The sequence below is a fragment of the Panthera uncia genome, chromosome D4 (genome assembly GCF_023721935.1).
Source record: "Panthera uncia isolate 11264 chromosome D4, Puncia_PCG_1.0, whole genome shotgun sequence".
NCBI classification, from domain to species: Eukaryota; Metazoa; Chordata; class Mammalia; order Carnivora; family Felidae; genus Panthera; species Panthera uncia.
In genome coordinates, this window is record NC_064807.1 from 54626219 (window position 1) to 54637597 (window position 11379).

The 11379-nt window shown below is 45.9% G+C and overlaps 2 protein-coding genes across 3 annotated transcripts in view; both read right to left on the reverse strand.

The window, feature by feature from the left end:
- The window catches only part of DCAF12 (DDB1 and CUL4 associated factor 12), a 38890-nt gene extending 30319 nt beyond the window's left edge, over nucleotides 1-8571 (reverse strand). Inside the window, exons 1-2 of one of the 2 annotated variants that reach the window (XM_049625220.1) lie at nucleotides 8311-8571; nucleotides 6961-7215 (exon numbers count right to left, since the gene is read on the reverse strand). In XM_049625220.1, coding sequence (XP_049481177.1) covers nucleotides 6961-7215; nucleotides 8311-8388 — 333 coding nt within the window. In that variant the 5' untranslated portion in view covers nucleotides 8389-8571. Of the gene's footprint in view, nucleotides 1-6960; nucleotides 7216-7551; nucleotides 7915-8310 lie in introns of those variants that run through there. The other variant, XM_049625226.1, reaches the window with a different exon arrangement.
- A 15-nt stretch (nucleotides 8572-8586) lies between these two features.
- Nucleotides 8587-10147, reverse strand: LOC125920878 (uncharacterized). Its single transcript, XM_049628103.1, has 2 exons — nucleotides 10081-10147; nucleotides 8587-9211 (listed from the first exon to the last, which is right to left on the reverse strand). Exons 1-2 carry the CDS (start codon nucleotides 10145-10147, stop codon nucleotides 8592-8594), a joined length of 687 nt encoding a protein of 228 aa, XP_049484060.1. The 3' UTR covers nucleotides 8587-8591.
- Nucleotides 10148-11379: the final 1232 nt, after the last annotated feature.

Genomic DNA, 11379 nt, shown 5'->3' on the forward strand with positions numbered 1-11379 from the left:
CTTTAGCCACCCTTTCAATATCAGTGGCTCTTACCCATTTTTGGCTCATAGTACTCCCTTTGAAAATCTCATGAAAACTATGGCCTTGTCTCCACACCACCTTCCCCACATCATGCCCAGAAAAGACACATATAATGAAATTTTCGCAATTTTCGGCAAGGTTTATGGAAGTTAAGAGTGCCTTTTTGGGGCACCTGGGTGGCTCAGTAGGTTAAGCATCCGACTCTTGATTTTTGGCTCAGGTCATGATTTCCCAGTGGTGAGATCAAGGCCCCCTCATTCAGCAGCCCCAACTCCTGAGCATGGGGCCTACTTGGGATTCTCTCTCTCTTTCTCTGCCCCTCCCCTGTTTGCATGCACACTCTCTCAAAATAAACAGACATTATTTAAAATTTTTTTTTTTTCAACGTTTTTTATTTTTATTTTTGGGACAGAGAGAGACAGAGCATGAATGGGGGAGGGGCAGAGAGAGAGAGGGAGACACAGAATCGGAAACAGGCTCCAGGCTCCGAGCCATCAGCCCAGAGCCTGACGCGGGGCTCGAACTCACGGACCGCGAGATCGTGACCTGGCTGAAGTCGGACGCTTAACCGACTGCGCCACCCAGGCGCCCCAAAATAAACAGACATTAAAAAAAAAAAGTGTCTTCTTTACCCTCTCTCCCATGGTAGTATGCAAATTTTTTTTAAGTTTATTTATTTTGAGAGACAGAGTGGGCGAGTGTAGAAGGGGGAGAGGGAGGGAGGGAGGGAGGGAGGGAGGAGGGGAAGGAGAGAGAATCCCAAGTAGGTTCTGCGCCATCAGCACGGAGCCTGATGTGGGGCTTGAACCCACAAACTGTGAGATGATGACCTGAAGTCAGACGCTTAACCAACTGAGCCACCCAGGCACCCCAGTAGTGCACGAATTTCAATAATCCCTTATATATAGATGACTATTCCCCAAATCACTAACTTCAATCTTTACCCCTCTTTTATTACTTTTTTAAGGTTTTGGTTTTTTTTTTAAATGTTTATTTATTTTTGAGAGAGAGAGTACGGGAAGGGGCAGAGAGAGAAAGGCAGACAAAGAATCCGAAGCAGACTCTGCACTGACAGGAGTGCCTGATGTGGGACTCGAACTCACGAACCATGAAATCATGACCTGAGCCAAAGTCAGTCATATAACCAAATGAGCCACTCAGGTACTCCCCTTTACCCCTCTTTTAAATTTCAGCTAAGTGAAAATATAAAACTAAACTCATTTTTTCTTCAAATCTGTTCAGTACTTCTGCCATCCTTCTAGTTACCCAGGTTCAAGACATCAGTATCAATTTTGACTTAATCCTCTGGGTTATATCTGAGCATGTCACCATCTACAGATGGTACCATTAAGATCTTTTTTTTTTTTTTAAAGTAGGTTCTATGCCCAAACGTGGGGCTCAAATTCACAACCCCAAGATCAAGATTGGCAGCTCAGAGCCTGGAGCCTATTTCAGATTCTGCTTTTCTCTCTGTCTTTCCCCAGCTCACGCTCTCTCTCTCTCAAAAATAAACAAACATAGGGGCGCCTGGGTGGCTCAGTCAGTTAAGCGGCCGACTTCGGCTCGGGTCATGATCTCGCGGTCCGTGAGTTCGAGCCCCGCGTCAGGCTCTGTGCTGACAGCTCAGAGCCTGGAGCCTGTTTCGGATTCTGTGTCTCCCTCTCTCTCTGACCCTCCCACATTCATGCTCTGTCTCTCTCTGTCTCAAAAATAAATAAACATTAAAAAAAATTTTTTTTTAAATAAACAAACATTAAAAAACAATTAATAAATCCTGGCTCCGCTGATCAAGCCACCCATTCGCCCTCTTTTAAAAAAAAATTTTTTAACGTTTATTCATTTTTGAGAGACAGAGAAAGACAGAGCATGAGCGGGGAAGGGGCAGAGAGAGAGGGAGACACAGAATCCGAAGCAGGCTCCAGACTCTGAGCTGTCAGCACAGAGCCCGACGTGAGGCTCGAACTCATGAACTGCGAGATCATGACCCGAGCTGAAGTCGGACGCTCAACCGACTGAGCCACCCAGGCGCCCCTCACCCTCTTAAGATGTATTCTATCTGTCTCCTTCTCACTCTCTCCCTGCCACTGTCCTGCTTTTGGCCCTCATTACCTCTCATTTATACTATAGCACTAGCATCCTGTAACTACTTTCCCTTAAAGTAGTACTCCAACCATGTCATTCCCTGTTTCAAATCCTTGGGTCTTGTCTCTCCACTCCTCAACAAATAAAATCTTAACTTGACACTTCATGGCTTCCATAATTTGATCCTAATGAACCTTTCCAACCTTAATCTCATAATTCTCTTTCAGACACCTAAAGCTCTTGTCACACCAGACTCTCGATAATCTTCACAAATGGTTAACACTCTTCCCCATAAAAATCCAGATTTCCAGTTTCTCCTTAAAAGGAAAAATTAACAATAGGTTCAAATTCCTGCATGGCAGGGGGCCTGGGTGGCTCAGTTAAGTGTCTGGCTCAGGTCATGCTCTCACAGTTCGGTTCGGGAGTTTGAGCTGTGCATCAGGTTCTCTGCTATCAACACAGAGCCCACTTTGGATCCTGGGTCTCCCTCTCCCTCTGCCCCTCCCCTGCTTGCACTGTCTCTCTCAAAAATAATAAACATCAAAACAAAAAAAAATTCTTGGGGCACCTGAGTGGCTCAGTTAGTTAAGCTTCTGACTTTGGCTCAGGTCATGATCTCACGGTTCATGGGTTCGAGCCCCACGTCAGGCTCTGTGTTGGCAGCTCAGAGCCTGGAGCCTGCTTCAGATTCTGCCTCTCTCTCTGTCCTTCCCCAGCTCATGCTCTCTCTCTCTCTCAAAAATAAACAAACATTAAAAAACAATTAAAAAATCCTGGGTGGCTGAGTTGGTTGGGAGTCTCTTAGTTTGGCTTGGGTCATGATCTCACAGTTCCTGGGTTTGAGCCCCATGCTGGGCTCTGTGCTGGTAGCACGGAGCCTGCTTGGGATTCTCTCTTTCCCTCTCTATCTGCTCCTCCCCCACTTGTGTTGTTTCTGTCTCTCTCAAAATAAGTAAACTTAAAGAAAAAAAAAAAAAAATTCCTGCATGGCAAAAACTGGCTAGAGCCAAGAATGCCTTCTCTGGCTCTCTGCAGTCCCTGCTACTTTTTACTGTCTTGTGCCTCACAAGCTTCTCTAAATTAGCTTTTGTGTCTGGCTCTGTACACAATTTGACTTTGTAATCCTAAACCAGGAAAATATACCTACCCAACCTGATTTCCAGACCCATGTTCCAATTAAGGTTATACTACCCCTTTTTCTCTAAGTAAAGAAAAAAACAAGACCAGGGGTGCCTGGGTGGCTGAGCCGGTTAAACGTCTGGCTCTTGCTTTCAGCTCAGGTCATGATCTCGAGGTTTCGAGATTAGAGCTCCACATTGGGTTCTGCGCTGACAGCATGGAGCCTGCTTGGGATTCTCTCTCCCCACCCCACCCTCCCACTTGCTCTGTCTCTGTCTCTCTCAAAAAAAATTAAAAAAAAAAAAAAAAAAAAAGAAAGACAGAAAAGAAAAAATATGACCATACTGGGGCACCTGGGTGGCTCAGTTGGTTGAACACCTGAGTCTTGATTTCTTCTCAGGTCATGATCTTGCAGTTTGTGAATTTGAGCTCCACATTGGGCTCTGAGCTGACCGCATGGGCCCTGCTTGGGATTCTCTCTCTTTCTGCCCCTCCCACAAGTATGTGCACTCTCTCTCTCCCCCTCGAGATAAATAAGTAAACTTAAAAATATATATGACCATACTAATGTTATTAATGATTAAGACATACGTTGACCATTCTTGTAGTTATGCTTAATAGGCCCAGAGAATTCTGGGGCTTAAGTGACTGCCCCTAGTTTGAGTGTTAGCCCATAGCATAGCAGAATTCCCACCTCAGGAATCAAGCTACAGAAAGACATAGAATATATCTGATTTTTTTTCCATAATGGATGACCTAATGCCTCAGCAGAAGTTTCAATACTATTGCCCCAAGCTAGTTAACTGGGAAATGATAGGGCTTTTTAGCATTTGTGTATATTCAGTTAAATGCTAATGATACCAACAGTACCCAAGACAAAAACAGCTTCTAACCAGCAGACACATTAATTAATAGGTTATTTTAAGATATAAATGGTTGTGGTATACTTTTCCTACTTGATACATTTAAATTGCTTCACTGTAGCAAAATTTCAATACACCAAAACTTACTATTGAGAATCCAACACAAACTCTTCTTCCCCCAAATCTTGGCATATTTTCCAAAGATTGTTTAATTTTCCTTTCTTTCAAACTGAGTGGAGTCCCAAGGAATGCAAACAGCATTGGAAAAAGCTTTCCATTCATTATCACCACAAATACATATACATATTTTTTAGAGATAGGTGTACTCACAAGTGGGGTGGGGGAGGGGGGGTAGGGAAAAACAGAGAGAGAGAGAGAGAGAGAGAGAGAGAGAGAGAGAGAGAGAATGAATTCCAAGCAGGTTCCATGTCCATCATGGAGCCTGATGCACGGCTGGATCCCACAACCCCAGGATCACAACCTGAGAAGAAACCAAGAGTTGGGTGCTCACCCACTGAGCCACACAGCTGCCCGGACCACTACTATTTTTGCATAAGGAAGATATTGCTAACAAGTGTTTCCCAAGATGTGCACAGCCACATTCTCAGCACTGTATATTACCACTCCCATTTTATAGATGGGAAAACAAAGGCACACAAGAGAATCATTTGCCAAATGTCACAAAGTTAAGAGCAGTGTTTCTGGTTCCCTCCTTCGGTTCTGGAAGCTAAACAAAGAACAACATAAACTATATAAAGAAAATAGGCCCTCATTTAAACACCTTAGGTTATGAGGACACAGGAAGTCAGAAAGAGGTAGGTATTAAGAGTAGATTAGGGGCTCCTGGGTGGCTCAGTTAAACTTGTGACTTCAGCTCAGGTCGTGATCTCATGGTTTGTGACTTTGAGCCCCGCATCAGGCTCTCTGCTGACGACAGCTCAGAGCCTGGAGCTTGCTTCAGATTCTGTGTCTCCCTCTCACTGCTCTCTTACCCTCCCCCGCTCGCACTATTGTGTGTCTCTCTCAAAAATAAAAATTAAAAAAAAAAAAAAGTAAATTATTACTTTACATTATTCAAACCTTCAAAATAGAGGCAATAAATTCAAGAAAAAGACTATTATTAACTTAGTTCAGAATTCAGCAACATTTGCCAGGCAAAACAGTATGATGATGTACATGGAGAGCAGAATGAATTCCTCCAAATGGGGAAACTCTTTTTCTACTCCAAGTCACAATGACAGTGCTCTTAAACCATGAGTGGTGGCATGAGAAACTAAGAAAAGGAAGTTTTGTCTTTCCACAACTACTTAGGGTTTTTTTTTTTTTTAAGTTTTTTTTTTTTGAGAGAGAGAGCACGGGCCCGTGTGCACAAGGGGGGGGGGGGGAGGGGCGAAGAGAGAGACTCCCAAGCAGGCTCCATGATGTCAACCCAGAACCTAACCTGGGGCTCGATCCCATGAATCCTGAGATCATGACCTGAGCTGAGATCAACAGTATGATGCTTATGTGACTGAGCCACCCAGGTGCCCTACCACTACTTAGTTTTGAAAGGCTTCTGTATGACGAGCAGCAAACCCTCAACAGAAGAGGAAATGTCAGTTTGGCCCCAACCTCCAAGATATTATTTCCTTCCTTAAAACTCTTGTTTAAATCTTTGCCTATGTCCTTTATAAACAAACACTTCTAGCACTTAACACTTTCTTGATCTAGAAGGATATTCTCTCTTTCAATCAATCTGTGCTTCTGCCTAAGGAAAATTTACCCAGCCATTATGACATTACTTGTCTAATCACTCAGGGTGAGGTGAAAACAGAGAGAGCAGCTGGGCCTACATCCCATCTTTTCTCATGCTTCCTTTGGAATCATTTCCCACCTCCAGGCCCTGCCTCTTACCGTTCCTCTGAAATCATGCTATTTGTGTCCTTCTGTTCCAATCATATTGTAATATCCAATCATGGATTGACCTATTTTACCTATGCCTGTAATTGTGCTTATTATATAGATTACCGACATATTTTTCCTTTCATTCACTTATAACTATTTTCTAAGTCATTCTGTGTAAGAACACTTTCCTACTTATATAATAATTTTTCTCTCTTTTGAATCCTCTTCAGGAGGCTACTTTACAAAGAGCAAACATTTATATCCTGAAATATACCACCAAACACACATTCTCTGCCTTTTCTTAAAAGAAATACATCTTTAGATTCTACTCCCTAAAAAGTAATGCTCGCTTTATCTTGAGCCAAGTGCTAGTTAATTTTTTTTTAATATTATTTATTTTTGAGAGAGAGAGAGAACGTGTGTTGAGTGAGTGCATGAGCAAGGTAGAGGCAGAGAAAGGGGAACAGAATCCAAAGCAGGCTTCTCGCTGACACCAGAGAGCTCGATGTGGGGCTCGAACCCACAAACCATGAGATCATGACTTGAGCCCAAGTTGGACACTTAACCGACTGAGCCACCCACACATCCTTAAATATTTTTATATATGCCTTTAGTCTAGCAGGTAAGACCTAAGTTTCCACTATTATGTATCCCAAATGATGCCCTCCCTGAGCATCATTCTTTCCTAAATCTTTCCTCTGCATTCTCTGACTTAAAAAGCAAGACAAAAAGATGAGGCCAAAAAAAGCAGTGGAACAACTGTACATATGGCAAGAGGCTTAAAGAAACAGGCTCCTCTGAAGATTTATCAGGAAAGAAATGAGGAAGTGGCAAAAGGGACAGAAAGAGAGGCGGAAGTTATCAACAGATAGGAGGGAATGGAAAGCAGAGTAAGGCAATATCCTCCCAAAAGAAACTGATGAGGAAAGTGAGCAGTGAGAGGTTCTAGAGCAGGACATAGGGTAAGGTTCACTTACCCCAGACACTTACCGTGTTGCATTTGGTGCCACACACCACTTGCCTATGATTCAGCCACTGAGATGCAAACACTTTATTAAGGGTTCCAAGATGAAACTCTCTCTCCCTCAGGAGACTGGGAAGTTGCTGTGCTGCATAGCCATGCAACACTCGAGAATAGTTGGTTTCATTCTGAAGCCTGACTTCTCGGTTCTTCAGGTAGTACACTAAGGATCTCTTCACCGGGGGGAGTCTTTTCCTTTTGTGAAGTGAGTGATCCCAGCCAAACTGTGTAAAACAACATTAGAAATTAGGGCTTTGGCTACCTTCGTTCAGAAGGACAGATCCTCCTGTATCAGAGAAATCACCAAGAACTCATCCTGCAGGATTCACATACAACAGAATAGGTAACTCAATACAGAAAAGTCCAATTTAATTCTTCCAACATTGAAAAGATACTGCTCATAGTCAAACCTATGAGAAACAAGAGCTGAAAGACAAGGGAATGGAAGCAGAAAAGAGGTCAAAAGGTTTACTAGGCCTTTTAGGAGTGAAGGATTCAAATCCCCTAAAGCTATACTTGACAGGGAAGGGAATGAGGGGCCACATAATTACTATACCGACCTGGGCTGCATCTCTACCCGGTCCCCTTCTCTCTCTCAGTCTGTACTCCCCGCGGAGCATGGAGAGTGCAACTAGGGCCAGACTGGGGTCCTACACCTTCCAGGGATGCACTATCAAAGACTTCCTCCCTGTCCCGCGCTCCAGGCGGTTGAAGAATTCGAAAGATCAAACACTAACGGGGTAGGAGGCACGGGAAATCAGAGTCCGAATACGCGTCCAACAAGGTCTTCTCCTTCAAAGAGGGAGGTATAGGAATGATACCTGAGAAGTGCTGTTTTTTACAAAGGTCCAGGAGCCAAAAACCCCATGTTGGGGCTTGAGGTAGCCGGAGGGAGAATCTTTCCTATATAAAGGTCGCAATCATCTCTGCCCCCCTCCCCCCCACCCCACCACCGGAGGTGGACTTCACTCTCCCTCCGCGTACCTTCTGGGAGGTTTTGTTCCTGATTCCACTCGACGTCGGTTTCCCTTCCTCCAAAGCCAAGATTCTAGTTTCCCCTCAAGCCCCACTCCCGGCTGTAGGCCTTCTGAGGAGTATACCCTGTTTCCAAGTTTCCCTTCAGTGTGTCATCTCTCTGTCCTTTCTGCTCTCCTATGAATTCCTGGGGGCCCAGCCCTTACCGTACTGGATGGGCCACGCTCTTGCCCCACCTCTGATTACAAACCTTGGTCCCGGGTTCCGGTTCCCTTATCTCAGGACTCTATCCCCCTTTGGGTGCTTCGGCGATATAACCCGAGTCCTGGCTTCTCAGCCCTCACCTGCGGGCACTGAGCGTCGCTCCCAGCTCCTGGCGAAGCAGGCGCTTTCCGCTTCCTGCTAACTGCTTTCCGGGCCATAGTGGGCAGCGCCGCAGCGGCCCCGCAGCCACATGGGGCGGGGGTAGCGAGGGTTAGCAAGACGGCGGGTCATATACTGGGCCCCGGGGCCACGCACTTTAAAGCGCCTGGCCCGGAAAATGGCCCGGACCCAGGGAGGCAGGCAGAAGGGAAAGGAGGGAGGGAGGACCGGGGCCGGGAAAGGGAAAGGGAAAGGGAAGGGGTTAGGGAAAGAAGGAACGAGAAGCTTTCAGACGGACAAGTCTGAAAGGACGGCGAGCGGCTGGAACCAAAACACCCCCTCCCCTTCGCCCTCGCTCCGTCACCCTTGCGCAGCCGCACTTCGCTGCACGTCGCCACGGAGACGCCGCCTGGCCTTCAGAGGTGGGGTTTAGGGTCTGCAAGTGGTAAATTCGCGGCTGTCGTTTTGCTGCCGCCCGCGCATTTTCAACGGTCGTCGGAGTGCCGCTGGAAGTAGAAGACCAGGGGTCAAAGCAATCTGCGTTCTGGCCGCTGACCTTGGACCCCCGCCTACTCATCCGCAGGCACCCGGAAGTGAAGACAACTAACCCGGCTCGGAGAAGGAATCCCTCCCAGCACACGCCTTTCCTGGGCAACCACCACTGGTTATCTCCTTTTGAGCGCCGCACTTTCCCCGAACCTATCACAAACGGAGCTCCAGCACCAAGGGCTGGACTCTGTGCGAGGAGGCAGGACCTCCTTCCCCCACCCTCGTAAGGTGGAGTCCGGCCGGCGTGCCCAGACTTTCCTTCTTTAGAGTACCTGCCCTGCCCGGCGCAGCCACCCCAAGCCGCTCCCTGGTCCTCTGCCCGCCTTCCCACCCCTGGAGAGTCCTAAGGCTCCGTTCTCCACTCAGTCTCCTGATTCCCTGCTGTCCACCTCTCCCGACTCTCCTGCCCAAGCTGCAACAGCTCCTCAGTCACCTTTCCCTCAGCTACGACCTCGCCTCCCTTTCGACTCCCACGACCTGCGGGCCACAGGGTCTTTGTGCTTTATGAAATAGGCCTCACGCCTTAATTTATGTTTCTTATGTCTCCTAAATTGAGGACAGGAACAGGGGACTGCCATTGCCTGCCTCTCCCTCTGGGCCCTGGTTGCATCTCAATGAGGGCATATTGGGTGAAATTCTGAACTACAGAGTATAGTGGCCGTTTTGCTTGTCAGTTAGAGAAGGGGGCTTCTTCAGGATCACCCTTGCCTCCATTTTCAGAAGATGCTGTAGGAATTTGAGTGCTGGTTCCGCTTTTCCTCAGGTAAAGAAACCCTTTGAGGAAGCAGGATGCTCTTGCTTGGGGTTGACTGGCTTCGGGCTGTAGTGCCCAGTTACCTGCTGGTCGCTTCAGGCTTCATACCTCCAGGGAGCTCTGTTGACCCATCTAAGGTTCTGCCTACAAGATTTAGATTTGTTTTCCAAGCCAAAACAGACCAGATTGAGACAGAGTCCTCTGCCATCCCAAGTGGGCACTGCCACTAATCTCTAGTGCCACCTTGGGAAAGGCAGCCCCATCTTACTTGGTCAGGCCTATCCCTTCAGAGACATGAACAGGGTGAATGGGTCAGAAGTGGTTCAGCTTTCTTTTTGAGCCTCTTGCTGCAGTTCTGTCTTGCCTCACAATGCCCTTGGTGACCCAGGAGCCCATTGGGCAAGAGTCTGGAATTCCTTTGAGAATCTAGGCTCATGCTGGGCTGCACTTGGTTCCTGGTATCCTCTGCCCATGTCAAAGGCTGTAGGCTTATCCTCAGAGTTGGTGCACTTCATTTTGACATCCCAGGAACTATCGCCAAATGTACCTCCCAGCAGAGCTCACAATTTCTGTGGAATAAAGATTCACCTTGAAGTTTAAAAGTCCACAGTTGCTTTTAAAAGACTGACGACAACGGGGCATGTGGGTGGCTTGCTGCTGTCACCACAGAGCCTGTTTCAGATCCTCTGTCCCCCTCTTCCTCTGCCCCTCCCCTGCTTGTGCTGTCTCTCCCAAAATAAATAAACTTAAAAAATAAATAAAGACTGATGATACCAAGGATTAGTGAGGTAGAATAACTGGAACTCTCATACATTGCTAGTGGGCACATAAATTGGTACAATTTGGAAAAAATCTATGGTAGTACCTACTATGGCTAAGTATGTGTACCTTATGATCCAGAACTACTTCTGGTTATATCAACAGAAATGAGTGTTTACGTCCACCAAAAGGCATGAGAGTACTCAGTTTTATTCATAACAGCCATAAATGGAAAATAGTTCAAATGTCAATCGATGAAAATAGTTCAAATGCCAATTGATAGATAAATTGGGGGTTCCTGTGACCTCCTAATCAGGGTTCATAATTTGTTATAATACCTCATGGAACTCAGGAAAATAAATATATTGCCAGCTTATTATAAAGGATATTATAAAAGAAACAAAAGAAGGGCTAAATGAAGATGGACAGGGAGTGAGGTCTGCAAGAGTCCTGAACACAGGAGCTTCTGTCCCTGTGGAGCTTGGGGTACACTACCCTCATGGTATGTGGATATATTCACCAACTTGGAGGCTAATCCAAACCCCATAGTTTAGGGTTTATATGGAGGTTCCATTATGAAGGGATGATTGATTAAATCATTAACCTTGATTCAATCCACATTTCTCCTCCCCTTCTCAGAGGTTAGGGGATGAGGCTGAAAGTTCCATACTCATAATTACATGGTTGGTTCCTCTGGCAACCAACCCCCATCCTGAAGCTATCTAAGGAATCATCTTGAGTCACCTCATTAATATAAACTCAGGTATGGTTGAGAGGGACTTATTAAAAATGACGAATGATGTGCTTCTACCATTATGACTTAGAAAATTACAAGAGTTTTAGGAGCTCTTGTGCCAGGAATCAGGACAAAGACCAAATACATATTATATTACAATCTCATATAATAGGAGTCAGAGTAGTCATTACTCTTGGTGGTTACTAACTGTGAAGAGAACCCAGGGAGGTTTCTGGTGTGCAAGAAATTTAT

Coding starts and splice junctions, on each gene's coding strand:
- LOC125920878 (XM_049628103.1), bottom strand. CDS start 10,147: ATGAAGTGCACCAACTCTGAGGATAAGCCTACAGCCTTTGACATGGGC. Junction 9,212..10,080: donor CAGAGGATACCAGGAACCAA/GTGCAGCCCAGC, acceptor AGGACTCTCCAG/GGGTGGGAAGGCGGGCAGAG.